The 24565-nt window shown below is 39.3% G+C and overlaps 2 protein-coding genes across 6 annotated transcripts in view; one reads left to right on the top strand and one right to left on the bottom strand.

The window, feature by feature from the left end:
* HOOK3 (hook microtubule tethering protein 3) overlaps positions 1 to 24565 on the top strand; it is a 563324-nt gene that overhangs the window by 69081 nt on the left and 469678 nt on the right. For 2 of the 4 annotated variants that reach the window (XM_066338379.1, XM_066338378.1), the window contains 4 exons: positions 704 to 808; positions 913 to 984; positions 2138 to 2274; positions 10344 to 13228. In XM_066338379.1, the coding sequence (XP_066194476.1) occupies positions 704 to 808; positions 913 to 984; positions 2138 to 2274; positions 10344 to 10359 (330 nt within the window). In that variant the 3' untranslated portion in view covers positions 10360 to 13228. Of the gene's footprint in view, positions 1 to 703; positions 809 to 912; positions 985 to 2137; positions 13229 to 24565 lie in introns of those variants that run through there. The other 2 variants (XR_010745659.1, XM_066338380.1) reach the window with 2 other exon arrangements.
* The window catches only part of LOC136374330 (E3 ubiquitin-protein ligase KCMF1), a 44298-nt gene continuing 38492 nt past the window's right edge, over positions 18760 to 24565 (bottom strand). For both annotated transcript variants that reach the window (XM_066339640.1, XM_066339641.1), the window contains exons 5-7: positions 22730 to 22904; positions 20365 to 20647; positions 18760 to 19395 (exon numbers count right to left, since the gene is read on the bottom strand). In XM_066339640.1, coding sequence (XP_066195737.1) covers positions 19134 to 19395; positions 20365 to 20647; positions 22730 to 22904 — 720 coding nt within the window. In that variant the 3' untranslated portion in view covers positions 18760 to 19133. The remainder of the gene's footprint in view (positions 19396 to 20364; positions 20648 to 22729; positions 22905 to 24565) is intronic.

The following is a 24565-nucleotide window of genomic DNA, read 5'->3' as shown; positions in this document are numbered from 1 at the left end:
ATTGTTCTATTTCAGCATCTGGACACAACTCAAATAGGTAGAAAGATAAAAGATGAGAAATCTATTTCTGTATGGCCAGAAGTTGTTAAAAAGGTTCAAGCCATTTTCTATTAAATGCTTAATAATTCAGGCATTTTGCTGGATTTTATCTTGGTTTAGCTCTGTTTCCTAGCACTCTTGGATGACATATACAAGTGTACCAGGTGTCCCTTCAACTTTTTAGTATCATAACGATTAGGCATGTGCCATGGAGTGCTTCTTGGCTGAACGGAGCTACAGAGATACAGCACCTGGTACCCCAAGTAGGGGAATCATGGCAAATGTCCATAAGGACAGAAGCAGTCGTTCCTCAAGCAGGAGAAATTGACAGGCAGGAAAATTATATCTAGGAGGAGAGAAACCTTACAGAAGCTGTCTCTGTCACTATGGCTGCAAGTAGTGTAGCGTGGGTTAAGAACTGCAAATGTGAGTCTGGAATACTGAACCTTTAAGGTATCACTTTTTTTGTCAGTAGTTTTGTTTGCTGGTCCTGTAGAAAGAGGGCCTTGTTCAGATGCTTTAATATGTCACAGTTAATAAGAGAGGTAGACATTTTTAAGCTACTTTTTAATTATTTTTTAGCCTGACTTAAAAGGTTTTAATTTCTTTACAAGTTTGTTTTTGCAGGATTTGGTAGAAAAAACAAACTTGTTTTCTCTTGCAGGTCATCCGCACATTAGATCCTAAACAGAACCAGGGTGCTGCTCCTGAGATTCAGGCACTGAAAAATCAGTTGCAGGAGCGGGACAGAATGTTTCATTCCCTGGAGGTAGTAATCCTTGTGTTTTGTGGTAAAAACTCATTGCTTTTTCCTTGGGGACTAACACTTCTATTATATTTTGGCTTTAAATATATGGGTTTTTTGTTTTATAGAAAGAATATGAGAAAACAAAAAATCAAAGAGAAATGGAGGAGAAATTTATCGTTAGTGCCTGGTACAACATGGTAAGAATCTCACAAACCTTCTAATTGAAAAGAAAAAAAAAGAAAGAAACTATTAATGCTGTTTGTTTCTGATATGTTTATAAGAGCATCCATTCATTTACAGTATTTTTGTTTGAAAAGCATTTTCCAACACGCAAGCACAGAAGCAAATACTTTCCAGTAATTTAAGTTATCTCTATGTAAGAGTATGTTCCTATAATAACCTTGGGGAAAATAAAAAATGAAGTTTGTAATTTTCAAGTTTTAAAATTAAAAATGGCTCAGATCATTATTTTGTAGTCCCAGCCCTTCACCGATGCAAATTACAGTGCTCAAATTTACTTTGATTCACCACTCTCCAGTCTTCCAGTTGTCTCTAATGAAGGGGCACAATCAAAGCCATTCATCTTACAATTGTGTAATGAATCTTGTGTTCATGAATAGCAAGTCTAAACTCAAGCAGTGGTTGAATTGTTTACCTATTGAAGATATTTTCAAGTGACCAGTTTCCTTGGCCAATTTTATGACATTTGTCCCACTAACAAGTAGAAGACAAGCCTGAGATAAGACCCATAGTTCAGTGACCTATCATGAACACTAAGGTGATAACTTTGGTACTACTAGTGTCATGAACACTAACACTGATAGCTTTGTCTGTATCATTCTTTAATTAGCCTCTGCTTTTATACACAACTGCACAACCCACCACAGCTTTCTTGATTTCCTCGTTGTGTTTTTGCCTGATGAGAACATACTGTTTCCCAAGATGAGCTTCTGACATGTGAGCTGCTGTTTCCACAGAGGATGACAATACCTAAACTTATTTCAGAAGAAAAGTACTGTTCTAGGTCAACATGCTAGGTCAACAGAAACGTGTCAGGAATTGGGAGGAGGGCCGTTTTGGAAAGAACTGTCCAGTTGCCATGAGAAGCATATATTGTGTTCTTAGGTGGTTAATCTAAACCTGGAGAGCGATTGCAGGGGAAGAGGAGGAGTTCCACACAAAGCATTAGGAACAATATCTTATCCTTGTCCTTGAAAATATGATGCTTTGTGTGTGGAGTTCATAACAGTTTAATCAGTGTGAAGACAGAAATAATGAACAAAATGTAAATTAATTAAGTTGTTTGGTGTTTTGTATTGGTATTCACTAAGAATTTCTCCTTGTCCATAGGGGATGACTCTGCATAAAAAAGCAGCAGAAGACAGACTGGCTAGTACAGGCTCAGGACAGTCCTTCCTGGCTAGACAAAGGCAAGCCACGAGCACAAGGAGATCTTACCCTGGTCATGTCCAGCCAGCAACAGCAAGGTAGAGAAGCCTTGCCCTTAAAGAGAAAGCTGCCCTGTGATCCAGGCCACTTCTATTGCAAGTGACAACATTCAAGGAAAATAAACCAGCATCCTTTCTCTTTCTCCTTTGTTACTGCTGTTATTTTACAGTTCAGGAAAGGATTTTATTATGCTTTCTCATTGCTCTGTAATACCCTTTGCTTATATTTTTTGGAGTTAATTTCTCTCTGCGTTTTCTGAATGTGCCAAAATTTTGAAAACATCTAAAGGAGTGCTGTATAATAACAGTCTCATTTGTATGAAGCCTGGTCTCTTATGAAAAACCTCATGTGGACCATATGACAATGTAGATTTCTTATTCCAGTTCGCACTTTGATGCCTGTAAGCGTTGTTATGCTTTATAAGACTGTTTTTTTCAAAGGGAATTAGCTTTTTATTTCATCTCCTATCCTGTTGCTTCAGAAAAATGCTGAAATCTCATTACAGACATGCAAAGTTGGATTGTAATATTATTGTGAAATTTGTTTCATACTAGAAAACTCACCAATGCAAAGAAAGAAAGATTGGGGTTTTTTTTTTAATCTCCTAAGTGCAAAGTTTGCTCTTACTCTTGGTATTTAGGGAAGCAGGATGACTTTTTCCAGGTTTTTCTTTATCAACTGGTGTTAGCTCTTTTGCTGGTAGAGATTAATATTTTCAAATGGTTTACTCCACTCTTCTTTGTCAAGTGTTAGCTTAAATACGTATTTTGAAAAGGTCAAGAAGTATTTAGCATGTGCTAATCTGCTATTCTATCATCCATTTTAAAAGGACATTTGTTCTAAAACTTTATGATTATGGATGAACAATACATAATGGATCAAGGCCCCAGTTAATATTGTTAATGTATTCCAGTTGTTATCCCCTACTAAAAGACTGGCTTTTAAAATATTGATTCAGGGTATAATTGTTATCAGTTGCCTTACTAATGGTACCAGTGCCTTCAGGTGAGTTTATTGCTGACTTTGTTGGAAACTGGCTGTGATTTGTTGTACTGCCTTTTTAGCATATAGTTGATCAATTGTTATAATGCCTTCATGTTGATCAGTGGATGGAGGCTCTTCTTATTTAGGTTCTGTTTCTACAAATTTGTGCATTTTCCCTGACCAGTTCTATGCATTTCCTGTAATTTTTGTCAAAGAATTGATGGACACAGAAAAACTGAGTATTGGCTGGAAGTTTCATAATCATACATCTTGTTGGGCTTCAGTTTTAAATTTAGAGACTGATTTTAAATTTAGGTCTTTATTTAGAGAGACTTTGGACTCTAATACACATGCAGTTGGTTTTTAAATTTATTCTTTCACCTGATTTTAATGCCCTTCTAAGTGGAGACGTTTATTTTTGCATAAATCCCTTTAGAGAAAAGATACTAGCATTTATCAATCATCTGAATGTCTGTTTTAAATCAAAATTTGGATAGAATGAGCAACAGATAATTAAAACAAGCACACCAAGATTAAAGCGTAATAAACGTTGAATGATATTTTTAGGTACTATTGTTTTATCCTCAAGTGCATAATCTGTTTCAATCTGGGCTAAGATATGCATTCAGTATGTGTCTGAAAAATATTTTCAGTTCCAGTTACACACCTGCCCCCCCTGCCCAGCTGAATTCTACATATAGTTTTGTCTTTTATTCCTCACATTTGGGAAAAAATAGTTTTCTAAAAATTTTCTGTACTTATGCACTGTATTACTGGTATGGGCTGTGCTTGCAAAAATTAGATGAGACATTGCAAGTTTCTTATGTGCAGAAAGATAATACAAAGGAAGTTATGGATAATTTCTGTAGCTCAGTGAGGCAATATATTCCATCTGCTGTCTCTTACTGAGATACAAAATGCTATCTATAATTATCTAGATGATTGCAGTTTGTGGGGGATATCTTTTTCTGATCTTGTGCAATCGATTTTAATAACTTGAAGAACTCTTTACCACATGCGGTATGTGAACAGCAGCAAAACCACTCTGAGGGAATTTGATGTTCCTGTTTGAGATTACAGCATTTTCTATCACCCAGAGCAAGAACCTAAGGATACCTAAAGCTCCAGGGCTCCTCATTTTAATCTAGCTAACTTTTTCTGTTACTAAACTGCCAAGGGCTATTTGGGAAAGACAGATATAAAGCCTTAATGGGAATTTTAATTTTTTTTAATCTTTTGTCTAGTAATTTAATTATTTATCGCTCTTAATTAGGTGCAGGTCTAAAAGTACCTGAACACAATCAGCACACTAGAATGAAAGTAATTGCCTTTATTATGTTAATATTTGTTTTACTGTTTTGCCCCCCAAGTTTTGATGACAGGCTAATGCCCCTGAGAGACAGGAAATGAACACATGCTGATTCGAGGTCTTGTCTTATGCTTCTACTTTCTAGTCTCTCGTAGCTTTTTTTGCTTCTTGGTGGTTGTTGGCTTTTCTCTTATTCTTTGTGATTCTGTCTTTTCCCTTGAAGATAAGACACTGAAGTGTTTTCTGTAGTTCAAAAATAGATAGCATCATTATATAGCATCAAAGAGCAACACAAGACTCATATTGAATCTGAGCTTTACCGTTGCTCACAGTAATTGTTAGGCAAGTGAACAATCATTTTGTCTTTGGGAATTTACAAACTTGCAGAAATTCTGGTATTTCCCAGAATTCGTGTTGAATATAAAAACCTAAAAATGTACTGCACTCTTAAAGAAATATACTCAGTTGAGGTCTGGTTCTAGTAAGTAATTTGTTGTGTCTTCTGTTAGTAATTAGAGGAGTTAAATTCTTTGTTCTTCAGTGCTTTACTACTTTAATTTGCTGCATACATCCATTCTTAATCTTGGTGTGTGGGTGAGTGCAAGTGGTGAACATCTTATACCTTCTCTTTCACAAAAACAGCTTCTTTATTTAAACGGTTCAGCTTCATTATTTTACATGCTTGCTGTATATCTTTGTGAGCAGTGTGTATTAAGAAAAAGAAGGAGTTCAGACTGTTACTCCAGGGAATAAATACATATATAGGAGAGCTATCAGTGTATTTGTCTCACCTTGAGTAATAAAAGAATATAGGCAAGTGCCCCAACCTATGGAACAGAATTCTCTCAGCACATTAGATAGGTCTGAGAAGTTTTTAGGAATACTTTTTCCCCTGAGGCAAGAAAGACTATTTACATAAAAATTGTAGTGGTAATTACTAAGCCAGTGTTATATCCTGTCCTGATTACACTACAGAAAAAAAATGTACAACTGAGCTTAAAGACAAAAGGTTCTCCAGGGCAGAGATAAAACATCTATGGAGTTCATTAGAGTACTTTCCTGGGCACTGTGCTGAGGATCTGCCCAGAATAATCTTTCCGACAGATTTAATTAAGTGCCAATAAAAGATAATAGATAAATGGAGAAATATTTTCATTGTTTAGAGCTGAAGCATAGTTTCTCACCTAAAAGGATGTGTTCAGTCCAGTTTGTATACTTCTGTAGAGAGTTGAATTTTTAGCATATCTGATCAAACATGACATAAAAAGAAAATTCAAGTTCCCTGTTTTCTTGATAGCAACACATAATCACTTGGATCATAATATGTATTTTCTAAGTGCTTTAAAAACTGAAGTAATATAATTTAAGGGTTGTGTGTTCCATCCACAGTGCAAAGGTAAATATACATCTGGAATATACAACTTGTATATTGCAATATGAAGTAAATATATAATGGCTACAATATGCCTTTCATTGTGTTTGGAAATAATGAAATGGCAATCTTGTCCAGTGCAAGTCACTTGTGTTAGCAGTAATGCTTCTGCAAGTTTTTTGTGGCTCTGTTCTGTAAGGAGCACTGGCATTTTTATATGTGTATGAAAGAATTAACAGTGACTGTTCCTGTTAGTGCTTTATTATGAACTCAAATAGTAAGTGGTATGTGTAAGCTGTCAAGAAAATTTAGAAGCTTTTTGGCAATTTTGAAGTCTTTGGTATTTTGACATGTGCAAGTAGCTTTTGCTTTTCTTCTCTTCTCTAGTGTATGAGACTACACACTTAACAGCTTCCTGAATGATTTTGAGTGGGTTTAATAGTCCTGATGTGTTGACATTTTCTGTAGATTTGGTAGTTGTAAGATAGTTTAATGTCACCACTGGATTTTCTTCTTGTTGGATTTTCTTCTTGGAGGAAGACTATCCTGAATGTTGCTATCTTTCCTTTTTCTTACGAAGTAAAACAGTATTTCAATTTTACTTACTGTATAGAGACTTTTTTATTCTTGCCCAACGTAATGACTTTTTGCAAGGATTGATGAGGGAGGTATTTTTGCACTCAGTCAGCTATGCAATGCTGACTTCTTATGGGTTTTTGCACATGCGTTTTAGGTAGAATGTGGACTCCCATGTTTTCCAGTAAGATTGTATTGACAAATTTCAGTAGCTCCTAACCAAATTTAGCAGGTATTTTCCTCACCTGAAATTGTATAAATAAAAAGCTAAAAGGATTTTTCAGGATATACTCCCAAGTGGTGAGGTTTTTGGAGCAAATTATCATCTTCTAGGTAGAATCCTAGCCATGCCTCCAGTTTGTCACTCTTAAGGAATCAAGAACATGTCCTGGCATGGCTGATTGGATTGCCTTATTCCTGTGGTCTTTCTTCCCTCTGGAAGTCCAGAAAAGTAGCAGAAGTTTGTCAGTGATCCTGCAGGCTATAACTAAAAATAAAGTGTGATTTTTTTTGGTTTGAAAATGGAGGAGGCAGATGCAAGCAGCTAGTCAGTACAAAAATCAGAAGAGTATTCTTTCACCATTTTGCATTTTCATTTTCATTTAAAAATTAATTAAGAACCTGAGCTAATTGAGCCAGGTTTTTATCTTTCTAATTAAATTTTAACTGAGTAACTATTAGAGGTTTTGCTTGTGTATAAGGCAGAAGCTGTCATTGAACAGCCATTGCAATCTCAGACTTCTTCCATCTGGTACAGTGAAACTCTGTAAATTTTGACTCTGCTGTCAGCTCCATTGTATCATGTTGAGGACTTAGCTAGCTTCATCCTCTGTTTTTCTTTGATTTTATTTTTGTGTATTCATTAAAGTATTGGGACATACATAAAGTTAATTTTTAAAATGCGTTTGGTCATTGAATTAGGCAATGAATGGATGTTGACTGGGGATCTCTAGGAAACTTGACAAATCATACCATCGTTCCATGGGGCGTTGAAACAGCACCTGACAGTGTAACCAAGACAGCTTTCCAGACAAATTGGTGTCAGATTGTAGTCAGTGAATCAGTAGGAACTTGGGCTGACTTCTGTAATTGAAGTCCTCATCTGCTGGGGGATGCTGTTGCTGTCAGCTTCATAGTGGTCCAGGTTCTACCTTCACCTTCGGTCCTTGCCAAGGTAGTGAAGGATGACCTGAAGTATATTTCTGCATTAGTTGGCTCTAGTGGCTTATCGGGAGTTTGCTCTGCTGCCGTTTGCTGTGCATGTAAAGTCATTTGGAAAATTGCATATCCTTCAGTCCCCTTTGCATATTGTGTCATTTCCAGATGGAAAACAGATTCCATTTGCCCAGTAAAATTTCTTGCAGCTGTCTTGCTGCTATGGGTCTCAGAGACTGATCCATACAACGTGTAAAATACTGCTAGTAGAGGGAAATACATGTCAGTCAGGTATGGTTGGGCAGCTTTTCCTTTCTGGTGCTGACTTTCTTCATTGCTTTGCATTAGAGAGGTCCTTCATGATCAGATGAGAGAATTGCAGAAGGAGGAACGTGGTTCTTTTAATTGTTAAAAAAGCAGACATTTGTCAGCACTTTGAAGAACTGCTAACTACTGCTAGCATGGCACAGATCTGAAATATTTCAAAAGCAAGTATGTCCACGGGTATAGAGTAGTTTATTCTGGAAGTGGAAATTAAATCCCTAATGATTATACCTAACTTGAAGAGAAGAGGGCTAACATAAAGTCCAGTTGTTACTGTTAGCATGCTCATGTTGTTAGTCTGATCATGAAAATGGATGGAATTTTAAGAGAAAATCCCCAGTGGCGTAGTATTTATGGAGTTACAAAATAGTTGTAATGTGACCCTCAGGCTTTTGATTTGGATTTGAATGTAACATCAGTTATATAATTTAAAATACTGTAAAGCAGAGGTTATTGTTCACAGTCACAAAAGGTTAGTAAGCTGGAGAGTAAACTTATTTCCTGGAGGCATCAGTGATTTTGAGAGAGATTTTAAAGCTTATGTTTAGCAGTATCAGAAAAGTCTTGGAATAATTATAAGCATTACATTATAAGGCCACAGTTTTTTAAATTTATAATCTGCTCTGTATTATCTTTGTCACTCCTCCCTAGATACACTGCCTGCTGCATGAACTGTCTCTTTCTAAAGATGCTGCAGATGCAGTAGCAGGTTATGCTCAGTGAATTTACCCTCATATCTTGCATCTCTGTTTTCTTCCATGTGTTGCTGCCTCAACAGGTGGTTTTAAAATAGAGAAAGTGACATACAACTATTTTTAGAACATGATAAGAATTTTTCATAAGGAAAGGGCACTAATAGGTGAATTTTTACATCCTTGAAAGATAATACACTGTCCTGAGTTTACAAGACCTCTCAAAAGTACTGCATGACTCAAAGAGAAGCCTGAAATGTCACTTCTGTGTATGTGCAACATACACTTGAAGTGCTACTAAATAGTAAGTTTGAGCTAAAGAATAGCCAGATGAGACTAAAGGAATAGATTATATTCATTTATATACTATAAAATAGGTACATGCTTATGTAGCTTGAACTTTTTATTTTTTATAGAATAGCTACAGTGATCTTCATATAAATCCTGAACTGTGTAACTTTATGCACCAAGCAGTGCCAAGCAAGCTTAAAAGACAATGATTGCTTAAAATATATATCCTCGAAGTCTTTGAATATGTTTAATTTTTTATTCCATTTGATATGTGTCTCTGTGTTTCTGTTTGTTTTTCAATTATGGTTGATATTCTGAGTGGACGGATGAGAAGGAAAAAAAGAGGGATATGCAAGCTTGTGGCATAAATACTCTTTTTTTTTTTATTTAACCTGGATTGTCCCATCACAAGAAGCATTCTTAGAACAGTTTTTGACCAGTGCAATAGAAGGGAAAAGGAAGTGGGGAAACAGCCTCTAATTTCAGTCCGGTGAAGCCAGTTTGCTCTTTGCAATATGAACACAAAAATGCCCATTAAGTGCTGTGCCAGTGCTGTATTAGGGACATCTGTGTTGCTTGGGCAAAGTGGAAGCACCGTAGCTGTGTCAGTAAAGCGTTCCATTCACTGGCCAGCAAAAAGCATTCCATTACACTGACCAGGAAAAAGGGTGCATCAGTGACAATGCACAACTGTGCCAACCTCTCCAATTTCTTCCAAACTTAGATGCCCTTCCACAGCAATTGTGGAGTGCTTTCTTGACTGCTTGGTGACTCTGACTCAACTTACTTTAACAAGAATGTGTATCATTTTCTAGCAATTTGAACCTTTATTTGCCTGCAAGGGATAGAACTTGCCAATGCAGTGGGGCAGTGATACTGAGCCGCATGCACAGGGTGAGCTCTGATGAACTTTAAATGCCTTCAGTGGTGCTTAGAGCTCAAGACAGTTGTTATTCTGATTGTCTTTTAGCATATTAACATGTGCAGAATTGGTTGGGCACCTTTCACTTTATCTTGCTTTTAACAGTTGTACTTGACAGCATGAATGCCTGAGACTCACTCATTGCTGTGTAAACTTATTTTCCATAGCTATTTTAGTTAAGAATGATGCCCTGAAGAATTTTAATCAGAAGTGTGTGAAGTTTAATTACAGCTAAATTTAGATATTGACCAAGGCTATTTTTTTTTTTTGCTTTTTCCAATTATAGGCCTGTAACCTTCCTGTTAATTTGAACAGTTGCTTGGCAAAGGTATTTTCCCTGTGAATTTGCACAAATCTTAAGTAGAGGTGGCCTTACTAAACTGCTTTTAAAAAGACCTGTTCTGTTCTCTGTTTTGTTGGGTTTTTTCAACAGTAATATGTTATCTGCTTTTTAACTTTCTTCTTTATTCTTTTATTTGCAGTGATGTGGTTGCATGACCTGCAGCATTATTGTAACAGGGACTGTTCAGTGCATGACTTGCTTTTCTGTCCAGACTGCATAACCAAACTTTACCAGTTCTACACTTAAGACTCATGACCATCTGATTTCAAAGGGGGATCTACTTGCAGAGAAGCTTACCATCCTGGGAAGTGGCTTTCCTATTTCCCACTTCCACTTAATCTTTCTCTTCACAAAAAGTCTCCTATGAGGCTAGGAGAGAGGAAATCCTGTATTCACAACTCAACAGGAGGCGTTCTGCACACTGACAGAGCACTGTCAGCTCTCCATTTTACTTCCGCCTGTCCACTTTATTTAATTCTGATTAACAGTATTAACACACAGACTTCTTACAACATTTTCATATACCGAACTATAAAAATCTAGTCTTAATGAATTCCTTAAAAGGCCTTTCGGTTACTGTTAAAATTTCAAAGCACCTGCACCCTTAAAGGATCCACTTTGAGTCTTTAAACAAATAAAGTAAAGCGAAGGAGGTGTTTTACCAGGAGAAATGACTAACGAATTGCAGCTTGGCGATCCCATCTTCCTTAGAAAACCAAGCAAGTTTCATCTGATAATCTCCGAGCCAGGCAAACTACCAGGTGGTATTTTGTTCACAGGCACTGCCTGCTTCCTTAATATGTATATACACAGTAGTTTGTGGCTGTTGTATTTTTCTCTCTACATTTGAACTGTGTTGTTTGTTTCTTTCAGAAACTTTTTTTTTCCAATCTGTACAATTGTTAAAACAATCTGAGGAAAGACCATGAATGGACATAAGTGTGAGAGTCATTTACACTTTCAGTAATCTGCAGACTGTCCTTGCCAGTGTATAATTTGGATCGTTTATCTTTCACCTGTATTTTTTTTTCCTTTCTTTTTTTCTTTCTCCTGTCACAGTCTTAGCTATTTGATTTCCAATTGCACTAGCTTGGCTGTTTCTTTGTATTTTGAAGTTTAGCTATAAGATTTGCCATATGTAGACAGTGTAACTCAAAATGCTTTGTACTGCCTATATTAATTTAAAGAGCTGCTTATTTAATATTCCTAAATATCTGCACATTTGTACTACTGTATCTTTGTTTTGTATTGGACATCCAGTACTGGCAAGATTCAGAAGACAAGGGAGTGCTGTAGTGTTATAAGTTAAGAGGTTTATTGTATAGGAGTCAGTACGTAACAAAACAGGGGAAGGGGCTTTCAAGCCATAGGATTTGTTAAAAAACTAAAAAGTCTGAATGCTGAGTACCTTAAGTGGTTTGAATCCAGTTATAGAAAAACCCAATTCTTGCTCACCTGGATCTTAATCCTGGCAGACATACTGACTTGAACTCTGCTGCCTCCAAGAACAGTTTTCCTTACTTGGGCAGTTAGAGGAGTTTCCAGCCCTGTTTGCCATGGGGGCACCCCCCCCACTGAAGAAGCGTTGTGTCCACTTGTCTCTGCGGTCTCTTCTGGTCACACACACAGTGCCTGCCTCGTTCCTGGCACATCAGGTGGACTCTGACAGAGCCACACCTTGTGCACAGAGACACCCACTTGTGTCCAGTCCTCAGGGATCCTGATCCCACAGTGTCCGTGTCCTTGTGCAGAATAACGTGGAAAAAGGACAGACGTGTGTCCCAGCAGAGCAGGGTGGTGTGCACTGCCTGGCAAAGGGATGGGCTGGTAGGAATGGCCAAGGAGGCCAGGCAGCAGAGTGAAGGATAGAACTAGGATCCAAGTGAGAACTGTGGTGTTTTCCCATCTGGATACTGTATCAAATACTGTGGCTACCCGGTGCTCTGGCTAACAGCTGTCCGTAAAGACTTCAGATGGGGATATATGTCTTTTCTGGTCCACCAGGGCCAGGGACAGTGAAGTCTGACGTGACCTGCAGCCAGGATCTGGGGTTTGGTGATAATGAGTCAAATACTTGTGCAGCAGATGCAGCAGCATTTCATCAGACTGAGTCGGCAGAAAGCTGAAGGATTTGTGTCTTTCCAGGTCCTAGCCATTGATCCCTTGTTATGTGTCAGGGCAAGCATTACTAGTAAAACTTTCTTTAGTTGGGTGTTAAAGGCATAGTATGTTTTTCATTTGCAAGTGCTGCTTCGGCTGGGACCACACCCTGCCCTAAGCCAGGCTGGGTGCAGGATCCCTGAAATCAGGGCACTGTGCTGGGCAGGAGGGGATTGCTTTTTTTGTGCACCTGCCTCCACAAATGTCCCAAAGTGATGCCGAGCAGTACCTCATTTCTCCAAGTGGTCTGTGCAGATTAGAGACTAAGTATCAGTTGTTCTTGAGCCTTGATGACATTTGTATGTAAGTGTGTTTAGCTTGACAAAAGTTGTTTGAGTTTACTAATGCAACAGAGAGATGTCAGGTGGAGCCAGCCAGGGAGCTGGATACTTTAATTAGATTTGCCTGACATCTCTGTCATGAAGTGGTTGTGAGCTCTCAACTCAGAGCTGATCTCCAGCATGTCTCTGATATACTAACTTCATTTGTGCTGCATAGAAAACTCTTTTACCTTCTTAATAGCAGCTTGTTTGACAGTCCTGAATTAAATGTTGATCAGTTATCAAAATAATAACTGTTTGTGGAGTTGCCAGTGATATAATTTCTGTAAAAGAATTAATTCTTAGAGTGTCAAAACATTAATTTCCCATTTCAGTTCATCTACAAATGGTGTAACTACCAGATTGTTATGGTAGCAATATTAATATACATACCTGTATATAGACAAAAAAACCTCATTAATGATAATTGGAATCAAAAAGTTTAATATTTTTTCCCAGACAAATACACTAATGCTTCCAAGGTGATAGAAGTGTGTACAGTTGTTAAACAAGTTGTAAATAAACGCTTATATAAAATGTAAAATCTCTCCTTTATTTGATGTTTGGTTGTGAGCTGTGTTTCCTGGGGCACTGCAAAGGAGAGTGAGTGGCATGTGGGCAGCGCCAGCACATCAGAAAGCACAACATCCTCATTTCTGCTGGGTCACAGGCCATCCCGCTGCCTGAGGTGCATGCTGTGGTTTGCTTCTCCAAGGGTCAAGGCTAAATGACTGAAGTAAGAAAGATTTCCCTTGCCAATGGAAACTTCCCAACAGATGTTCCTCACCAAACAAAGAGACACTGCTGATGTGGATAGAAACAACTGTCCTTATATCCTGCACTGATAAGAGCTCTGGTGTCTGGGAAAGGAAGAGGCCTGGGTTGGTCTCAGAATGGGCAAATGCTGATCTTTGTGATAGAGAGCATTTGTGCCTGTGAGTACTGTGTGTGGTGCTGGGGTTAAGAATGGCACAGCCTTTCAGGGGCTGCTCTGTAAAAGGAGTAGGATCAGAAAGGGAAGGGTGCCCTGGTGGCAGTGCTGCCAGCTTGATAGTGACTGGAGAGCTGGTGAGGCTGAAGGCAGGCTGGGGTGAAGTGTTTGCTGTCTGGGAAGGGCCCAGAGAAGAGAGAGTCCCAGAGGTGGCCAGCTTCCTCCTGCACCATAGGCAGTGGATGGTAGAAGCAGGAAAACTGCCAGAGCCTCATTTGTAGCTGCTCGTGATTCACTGTGGCCCTCTGCCCTCCTCAGTCCCACCTGTCACTCCTCTTCATCTTTGGCATGACTATAGTGTTTCCTGCCTCTGACCATCATTCCCTGTCTTACTGTTTCCCTTCTAACCTCTCCTAACTTTTTGCTATACATCTTTTTCTTCTCCCAGCTCCAACCCCACAGTGTGCTGAGACCTACATTGGTGTATGCCTTGTTCTGGCCTCCATGCCCCACTTTCTGCTCTGCTCCCTGACAATTCCTTTAAGGCCATGACTCGTGCTCCATCCACATGGTGTGGGGAGAACTGTGCCCTGGCCCCTGCTTCACACTGCTGGCTCACAGGTGCTGGCCCAGCAGGGAAGATGCAGCTCTGCAGGTTCTCTTCCTGTGGTACCTCTCCTCCACACTCCACTATACAGGGCCCTGCTTTTTCCACTGTCCCACAAGTTTATGTTGCATTAGATGTTGTAGGAGGTGACAGCCAGTGCTGAATTGAAAAGTGTGGTGCAAGCACACTCCAGAAGCTGCACAGTTCCCCCCTGCAGTTCCCCTTGCCTACTCTCTTTGTTCATGAATAACTTTTGAGCACCTATATACTGTGCACATTAAGTATAGTGAACACTGCAAATAAACCCTTGTGCCCATCGACCTGTCTCAAGATCCTTTCCTCGTCCTTAGGAACTAAACAACTAAACAGCCTCAAAACAGCAAAGTACCCATGTGGCAAAGCAGACAAGTGTCTCAAAGCTGCAGCTGTGCACACATCTGGATGTTTGGTTTCTGCACCAAACTACACTGTCCAGAAACTTAACAGGGAGCGGAACTCTGCCAAGATGGAAGCCCAACCTGAGCGAACGGCAGAGAATGGAAACTCCCCCACCCCCGGTGCCACCGAATTGATCAGTGAAGTCACAACTAAAACATGCAGTGGATGCATTTTTACTGTTTATCACACCATTGTGTGACAGAGCCTTTGACTTTGAGATAAACAGAAAGGTTCCAAAAAACTAGTTCAGGCCTTGTATTAAAGCAGATCAGAAGATATAGACAGACCATACTGATATTCTAAAAAGCTTTCCAGGGATATGCACATCCACCCTTTACACTGTTTTCCATACCATTTTAACATACAGAATACTGACTGGGTATGTGCCTTTCTGCCTGCCCAACCCCCAGCACTGGCTCTATGGCAGCCTTCACCAGAATGGTGACAGCGCGAGAATTCACACAGCAGAATCGGGAGCACTGTCAGCCATGCGGGGTTCTGCCTGACAGCACACACAGCACACACAACACACAGTTCAGCACACAGAGCACAGCACACGCGGCACATACAGCACAGAGAGCACACACAGTAGAGCACACACAGCACATCACACAGGAGCACACATAGCACAGCACACACAGCACACAGGGCACACAGTCGCTTGAACCCACCTGTGGCGAGGCAGGTGTTCCACCTGCATGTGCAGTGTTATGGTTTCCTTGAGGTTGTCTGTTACTCTCTGTTCTAAGCAATGTGTTGCCCAACGAACTTGTTTTTTAATGAATAGCCTTGGAAACTTATTTTTGTCTGAATCACAGCTGGAGTAATATTATTGTTAGTGGACTTTTGAGAAAAATTACCTACCTGCATTGAGTCCAGGATGGAAATTGAAGGCTAAAGCTGAGCATCTCACAACCTTATGAACAAGGTTCCCACGGGAGGCCCTTTGAGCCTCCAGTGGCTGTGCCAGCACCTCCTTTGGAGCAGGATGTGCCTCTCAGTGCTCATCAACCCACAGGTTTGAGAACGCAAAGGAGCCTCATCAAAAACTGACAGTGGGGTCTGGGCTGGTCCCTCCTCCTTGAGGCTGAAGCCTTGCCCACTGAGAGATGCTAAGGCGTCCAAAGTGTGCATTTCACCAAACTCCGGCAAGTTCTATACAGGTGCTTTGTACATGTCCCACACACACGAATATTTGAACATATACATGTCTGTGTCTGGGTGAATGTGTGGAAACTGACTTCAACACTTTATAGCAAGTGTGGCATCAATGTTGCCATGTTATATTAAAAATCAAGTTACTCTTGTGGTTATGGTAAATCTTACTGAATCATTTGAAGAGTTAAATCAATCAATGATTAAGCGCTGCCAAATCCTTTAGACACAAAGCACTGAGCAATGCAAAGAGTAGATTTGGCAAGGGGTCCATTGTGAACCTTGTGAATGAGTGGGAGTGTCTCCTTTCCCCCTCTGCGCCCTTATTTTCTCCATCCTTACCCTTTTGCATCCCTCGTCTCTGTTGTGTGTCACTCCAGATAGATTCTAATCCAGTCCTCCTTGCGTGCTTTATCTACACGGCAACACAGCAAACATTGCCGTAGAAAGTAGTTGTGCTTTTACAATTTTGTTATAAAATTGCTTTTGCTGATACCTTTGAAAGTGCTTCTTTACATGACCTTGACTGCCCAGTCACAGTACTGGGGTCCCTGCACTCCAAGAACTGTGCAAGTGCAGAGCACTAAGGCTCCTGTTCCGGGAAGGGGGTTATCCATGTTGAGTGGTGGGGATGTGGTCTTGGGATGTGTCTTTTTTATTGTTGTTTTGTGATTTTCTTTTCCTCTCTCACATGGAAAAGGCAGTAACACCCCATGGGATTCCCCTTCAAAGCTGACAGAGGCTGTAGTCACTGCAGCCCAAAGCACCCCGAAAATAAATATTCTGGAAAGAACCCAAAAATAGTACCTTAGCAAAGCTTACTCTGAGAAGGAAAAACACTTTCTGCAAATAGAACTTGACAGACTACTAGCATACCTTCCTAGTAGCCATTTCATGGCGTTTTTTTAAACCTAAAATAATAATAAAAAAGGTAAAACAGCCTCCCAAACCACTGAAGATTTGTACAAGTTAAAATGATGTCCAAAGATTTAAATCCAAGGTAGCATGTATTAAGACTCTAAACAAACATGGGCAGCACTGATTTGCATGCCCTTCCAAGCAAGTGTGGTGCTGCCTGGAATTCGGGCAATGTAAGAGACCAGCCTTAACCAATACAAAACAGCACACTGAGAAGAGTCTGTTTTAAATGCATCTTGGTCTATGCACCCTTCAATTCACCTACCTGTGAAGAGCTTAGTATTACATACTTCATCACCTGCCAAAGCACTTGATTTTAAAACATTTATATAATCCACCCAGAATGTCTACACAAACTGATTTTGTGTTGGAAGATACAGTTAGAATTAAAGGCAGATGAAGAAATTTCTGGAACAAAACTGTCTGGAAAATACGTTAAAACCAAAGAGAATCAACCGAACAACAGTCTTGAAAATGCTTTATTGAACCGTGTGTCTTATTGTAATGTGCAGAAGATGTGTTTGAAAAACTACAGCTTGAAAAAGGTTTGAAAGTCTTCAACAATTAATAAAAAAGTCCCCTACTGGGGTAACTCTCAGGGTAACCAGAGGCTGCATGTAAAGTTTTCTGTTGCAGAGACTAAAAAAAACAAAAAAAAAAGAGAAAAAATCCAACCAAAGCTGATGCTGCTCTATATGAAAACAATCAAGATTTGATGATTAAAAAAAAAAAAAAAAAACCCACCAAAAAACAGGAAGGAACTTAAACTTCAGCCTATGGGGTTGCTTTTTTCCTGCTGTTATTTTGAATTAGCATATATGTCACAGTTCTGCTGAGAACACCATGTGGTATCCCAAGTCATTACGTTTACTCTACAATGCTGCTGAGAGGATACAGAGAAAGAGAGAGGGGGTGAGGTGAGAGATCTGGAAAGACATCATTATGACGTAAGCCTAGTTTAAATTTTCATCAGAAGCTGTGTGCACGTTCGTTCTTATAATCTAACTTTACATTCAAAAAAACCCACCAAAAAACCCCAACCAACCAAGCAAACAGAAAAACCCCTAAACAACAACAAAACCAAACAAACAAAAAAAAAAGGAAAAAAAAAAAAAAAAAAAAAAGAAACAAAACCAAATCCAAGACCAAGCATACCCCTTCTGTCCTTGCTTTGCGGCTATTATAAATTTCTGTGCACAAGAACACCATACTCTTTTTTTTCCAAACCAGTAGGATTAACAGTATAGGCATGGAGGTGGCATGATTCAACTGACAGGCTTTTTTCCAACTTTTTTATACCAGCAAAAATAACCAGAAGAAACAATAAATAAAAGGTGCTAAAGTCAGCATTAAGAATTTCTTGTAATATACTGACAGTCTGGGAATCCAAATTCTCAAGCTCTCCTGACACTGTCAGGTCTCTGCAAACTATGAAGCAAATACATAAATAACTCAAAATATGATTGAGGCTGTGAAAGGCTTTTAAACGAAGACAACAGGATCCAGGTTAACTTTTTTTTTTAAGAAACACAGTGAATATATGAATTGTCTACACCTGAATAGAACATATTTAACAATTAAAAAAATTTAACAACCACAACAAAGAAAAACTTTAAACAAAAGTGAACATCATCTGATTTTAGGGCACACAAAAGCCCCTTGCAGTAGCTTCCAGCAGTGGCCTTACTGTTGTGTCTCCTACAGATGCATTAAATGAAGTTTAACTCCACTTTGTGGTTGAGAGGGCACCATTCAGCAAAATGCCACACCCCGGTCACTGACAATATATCCCCCTGCAGAGTTTCCATCCTGTGCAGGAATCAGCACATGAAGATGTCATTCTGTCACATATTATTAAAAAGCTACTTTGTGGCCACAAACTGCTACTCAGTGCTAACCTTTTTCATCATCTAACCTTGGAATAATGGGAAAGCTTTGTGTTTTTTAGTTTTACTCCTTGTATTTAAGTTTTTAAATGACAAGGTCACTAAAACTCATGCACGCTGCAAAAAACGTCATGCAGTAGTTAAGGTAAACCATCCAAGCAGTTTTTATTCATTAATATTCATAAATACACACAGCAGCTTCATTAGAGATTTTTCATTTTTTTTTCCTCTTCAGTTTGAATGTGGAGTATTAGGAGAGCCTTTTGCATGTCAAGGTACAGGACACAGAGCCTTCTGCTCTGCACTGCAACCTACATTTACCTGCTAGAAGTAAAAATTAGTTAAGTGGAAATGATTATCATATATATCTTTTCTCTCTTTCTTTTGAATGTACACAATGTAACAAGAGTGACAGACCTGAAATTACAATCACCAAAACAAACCCAAGATAGTTGTTGTCCACTTTCATTGGCAAATACAGCACAGAGGACATTGTCTGCAAAGTGGGATGTCATCAAAGAGGAGGTGGAGGAGGCTCATTTCCTTTATTACTCTCTTTTAAATTTAGGTTTTCTAAAGCAACATCTAGCGGCATAATATCTACACAGCCCATAGCACCAAAATCTGCAATCTCCCCCCGCTCATCCTCATCTGAGGAGGAACTTTCTTCCTGCATCAAGGTGGACAGTAGAAGCTCCTGAACAAACAGGCTGCAGTCTGCCCGTTCACTCTCCATTGACTGACGTTCTGCTTCTGACATCTTCGGATCATTCAACCTGTGCAGCAGCAAGGGAAGAGAAGACAGAGTTGCTGAAAGCCCATTTCACTGGTGACAACACCAACAGGCTGAGATGTGCTCAGAAACTGCTCCTTCAGGACAGCCCTACTTGCCCTTCAACACGTCCAGCACTTCAGTACAACAGGCATGCATTTACCTACCCACCCCTTCCCTGCTGCTGCAACAGCAGTACCAATGGAGCACAAAATTAGAGGAACATCAAAAACTGTTTATGAGCCTTCCTGCTATTCAAGGAGTCTCTTTGGGATAGCTGGTACCATTTCCTGGACATACAATTATATATGCCTCCTTTGTTTCCACATCAACTTCTAAGTTCACACTGGCCACAAAACACATCACTGCACATGTAAAACTTATGCATGGACTACTGAATCTAACTCCATTTCTTCTAAGGTACATTGCATGCCCTGAAAGTGGCAAGGAAATTGCTCACTCCAACTCTGAAAGTCACAGTCTGTGAGACTTGTGGGTGCTTTAATTAAGGTTCTCAAGTGATTTTCTGACTTAAAGATGTCACATTATTCTGAACTTAGATGAAAATCTAAGATAAAAAATGAATAAAAAATAAATTTGATTCAAATTCAGCTACAGGAGCTGTTGAAATTACCACACTCTTTCACATTCTTTCCTCTTTCTGTTTCCAGAGGAACAGAAGTTTGCTTACAGAGTGTGTGGCAATGGAGATGTGGAAAATATTTTTATTTCAGTTCAGTAGTCAGTGTTCTAGAAGAACTGGGATGACACAGGAGGTGAATCCTCTTTTAAATAATCCTGGGGTCTAAGTACAATTTCTAGACTAAGTAAGTTTTCTGTTAATTAATGTCATCCTAGGCATGTGCCTGACTCCAAACATATAAGCTTCATCAAGCTCTGTATCTCTATTAGAGAACCAAGGTAAACAGAAATTGTAAGACGTAAATACAAGTAAATACACTGAACAAATTACCTTGTCAGAAGGAACTGGGAATTCTGGATAGTCTGCTGACTGTTCTCTGTGTTAGATGTGTTGGTTGTTGTTGTAGATTGTGTCATAGTGGTGTTGACATTGATCGTGTTGGTGCGTCTGGTTGCATTGCGTGCAGTCTCCAGTTGCTGTCTTGCTGCCTGTGCATGTTGCCGTTCCAACTGCAGTTGCATCTGCAGCTGCTGTAATTGAGAAGCAGAAGGGCCAGAGGAGTTGAGCTGTCCTCCTGCAGAACGCCTCACACCTGATAGCTGGGATAAAAGCTCTGCCAGAGAAGAGAAAGCTTCTATGATTTAAGATCTTAATTAAGCACTGCACAGCAGAATAAATACACCCTGAATTTCAGTGCATCAATTCCACTTTAATTCAACTAACATCAAAACCCAACAATGCACAGAGAAGACTGTGAAGATTAATGCCCCTAAAGATTAAGACAAATTTATGCAGATTCAGTCCAAATAACAAGACGAGGTTTAAAGTCTTGACAACAACAGGAAAGCCAATCTACAGGTAGTCTGGCAAAAGATGTCCTCTGCAGCCACTCTCTGAAACCTAAAGTCAAAACAGCCACTGACTATTTTGGCTTTGGATGCTGACTTTTTTTCCTTTCAACAACTGTTCCCTCAAAACACAGGTTTCATCCTCCCGATTATCCCAGAGGGAAGCTGTGCTGCAGGCAAGAGAGAAATACTGTACCATTGCTTCAAACATTCGGTAAAAGAAATTTAGTTAAAAAACATTAAATCACTGTTTCACATCAAAAGCACTCTGTATGAATTCTTATTTTTGTCACAAACATGAAGAAGGCCTAGCAATTAAAACCCCCCTCTATTATTAAATGTTCCAATTCAGAATAATGGAATGCTCTTTGCAAATTGCATCCATAAAGGTTTTTTTTAAGAAATATGAGCAGCAAGTTACTGCTCAGTGCATTCCTGTGTAATCTTTTCTATGTCCTATGCAGAAAGTACTTCTTATCTCAGACACCTGCTGCAGCTGATGCAATGGCAGAGGAAGCAGGGACAATCCTGCTCCTACCCCTCTCGTCTACATTATGACATTACTGATAGGTCATGACAACTTTTCTTCCACTGTATTAACAAAATGAATCATCCTAGAGCAAGCTGTTTTTGAAGGAACAACGCAAAATATGAACTAGAGATGCCAAGTAATTTTCACCAACACTGACAGCAGCACCAAAATTAAATTTTAATTACTAGATAATGCCACAGGAAAGAAAAAAAAAGTTTAAAAAAAGTAACTGATGCTATAAACTTTAAACAGAAAAGTTACTGTGGTGTTTCCTATTTATTACTCCAGTAAAAGGCAGACGTGTTGGGCTCACAGGCAAGATTACGATATATTTATTCTTACTGTAAGCTAAAGCTTGGAATATAGGGAAGCAGTATCTTGGAAAAAGGTGTGAACTCAAAACAATCATGGAACAAGATGGACACCCAGCTCAGTGTGCTCTTAATGCAGAAACACATCTTCAAAAGAGTACAGATCCACAATGACATTTTATCCCACACTTAATGCTGCTAAGTGGGAAGGTCCTGCAGGGCTGAAAACAAACTTCAGCAGTCACTTCACATTTTAAATGAGCTGAAGCAGCTGCCCTGGCAAAAGAAAGAGGATGTCTTGCACTGAAAGCTTCAAGAACATCCTCCCTCTTTGAACAAAATCACCTGTGACCTCTACCTGCTGTTTTTGCATTGGTGGGCTACTTCTTCACAGGTAATTTAATGAGTTACATTAGGTCACACAAGGCCAGCAGATTATCAGAGCCATCAGAAGGCAGGCAAAGAGGACCATGATTAAGGAAGGCAATGGATCCACAGCTCTCCTTCCAGGGGCAATGCCTCATTAAGCCAGATGGCTGGCTATCTCACCCTGAAGAAGTGACAGCCTGAGAGCGGCAAGCTCCAGTTTGAGCACTGTCTTCTTTGCATCTGAAGTAAAGGTGGATTTGTGGCAGACATTCTGAGGTTTCCCTGACATATGGGTATGGTCAAAGACCACTGCATTAAAATGTTTTGATTTCCCCACAGACAAAACTGTACTTGTTTTCAAAATTGTCTCTACTTTTTCTTTCTTGTAAAAAAAAGTTATTTTCACATCAAAGCTAAAAATAGAACAAACAAGCTATTTCTGGGAATCCTAAAGACAAAGCCTAATTAATTTCTGATGTTGACAGTAAGAACACGCTTCCCTCTTCACCCGCTCTGTGCCTGTGCCTGTACGTGCAGCTTCATAGCAACACAGAGCAGGGCAACTACAGTCACCTCACATTCTTCTTCCTCTGGAAGGAGGACAGTGGGGTAAAATTTGTGGTTACAGCTCTTACCAGCTATAGGGTCCATGGCTTCTCTATTGCTTGGAGAATACGAACTCTGAGAAGACGAAAGCCCACCAGGGGAACTGGTAGTAAAGTGCATGTTTGATCTACGAGCACGGGGGCCTCCCAAACCCCGGCCTGGGTGGAACATCCTACGTACATGCCGAACGCCACTGGATTCATCGTAGCCAAGAAGTTAAGAAAACAGAATTGTTTGGCATTGATTGTTAAACGACCATTAAAGGACATTTGATGGGTCAAATACTAAGGTGTACTGTTCTTGATTCATACAGTAATGATTCAACTTCTGACGCAAAGCTAAGGTACACTGTAGCTATGATACAGGTCAGACTTACTGATCTGGTAACTTCTTTTTTTAATCAAATTTTTCTGTGAAAACCCATGCAAATCCATGTTCAGCCAAGCTTACTACTGAGACAGGGATTTCAGTTCTCCCTTTCAATTCTTACTTTAAGTAACAAAAATAATAAAAATGTTTACTGTAATTCCTATCAGAATAATTACCAATTCCATTTGACTTCTGTATTTCATGTGTTTATCCAAGAAATTTCATCACTTCAGTCCTGAGGAAACTGTAGGTTTCTGGAGTATTCAGCACATTTACCACACCCCTTTGTTTCACCTTTCTTCTTACAGCCCAAGAAATATTACTAATTCCAGTATGACAATGCTTTCTTTTTCTCTTTGTCTCCCAATTTCCCCTATCAGATGCTTGTATTTTGTGTTACTTTATTGGTTCTCATATAAATTTTGAAGTCATCAACAAATTTACAGATTATTTTCATTATAAATTTGTTAACATTGCTTCCTCCAACACAGTCCAGATAAGGCTTCTTCTTAAAAACGGCTAGCATGGCTCACTAGTGAAAAATGAAATAGCATAGGCTTTAATAATTTATTTTAGTTGTTACTGTAATTTAGCTTAAATCTCCATCTCCAATGTTTTTTATTATCATAATAGTACGGTTACCACTCATACGGTATCAATTTCTGTGTAAGGGTAGCTTCCTATTTACTTTTCATAAATTAGAGTTATGAGGCAGGACCATAGGAAATCATGGAGGTCAAGAACTTAAGACTGAAAGATATGACTCCACTTCCCACAGCAAGAGAAGAGCTTCTGGCCATTACAAGACTTTACAGCCTTTGCTTGTTTCAAAACAACTACAGTGCTACAGTGTAAAACTTAACATCTAGGGTGCCAGAGGAAAACCTCTCCAGCACAGAACACACTTCGCTTAGTACAGAGCATCTTGCACCTCTGAGTGTGCCAACTTTGGATGCTGCTGGATATGAGTTGTTAAATTAGGTGGACTACAGACCCTATGTAGTTTGGCAAGCTTTTAATAACTAAACATGTCGGAACAGGATCTGGGGATTTTTCAAGCAGACACAGGACTCTGCGGTAACTTTCCTAATTGCAGCTTTTGAAGTGTTTTGAGATAAATGTCATTCTTCAAATACCAGCTAAGCATGCACTTACTCTTACCAGCTGTGCTAGAGTAAGAAAAGACTTTGCAAGCCTATCTTGTTACAAACGTTTGAACTGAATAGTCATGTGAGAACTATTTGTATGATTAATGCTGGAAAGGTGTATTTAATGAATTTTCAGATATTTTCCTGCTAAAGAAAGAAACTGGGTTTTAAAGAGTTGTCCATAGTCCACAGGAATAAATGACACATCGTGCAATAGCTGCACAAAGTTTGTAGTATGAAACACATGTAGTGTTTTGGGACAACTTTAGGAAAAAAACCCCCAAAATTAACCAAATGTGTTTTACTCTAGAAAACAAGCCAAGAGCCTTCTCTATCTCCTTTTTGTAT

This window comes from Sylvia atricapilla, chromosome Z, assembly GCF_009819655.1.
Source record: "Sylvia atricapilla isolate bSylAtr1 chromosome Z, bSylAtr1.pri, whole genome shotgun sequence".
Taxonomy (NCBI): domain Eukaryota; kingdom Metazoa; phylum Chordata; class Aves; order Passeriformes; family Sylviidae; genus Sylvia; species Sylvia atricapilla.
Note: the sequence above shows the minus strand (reverse complement) of the source record. Positions and strands in the feature narration are given on the sequence as shown.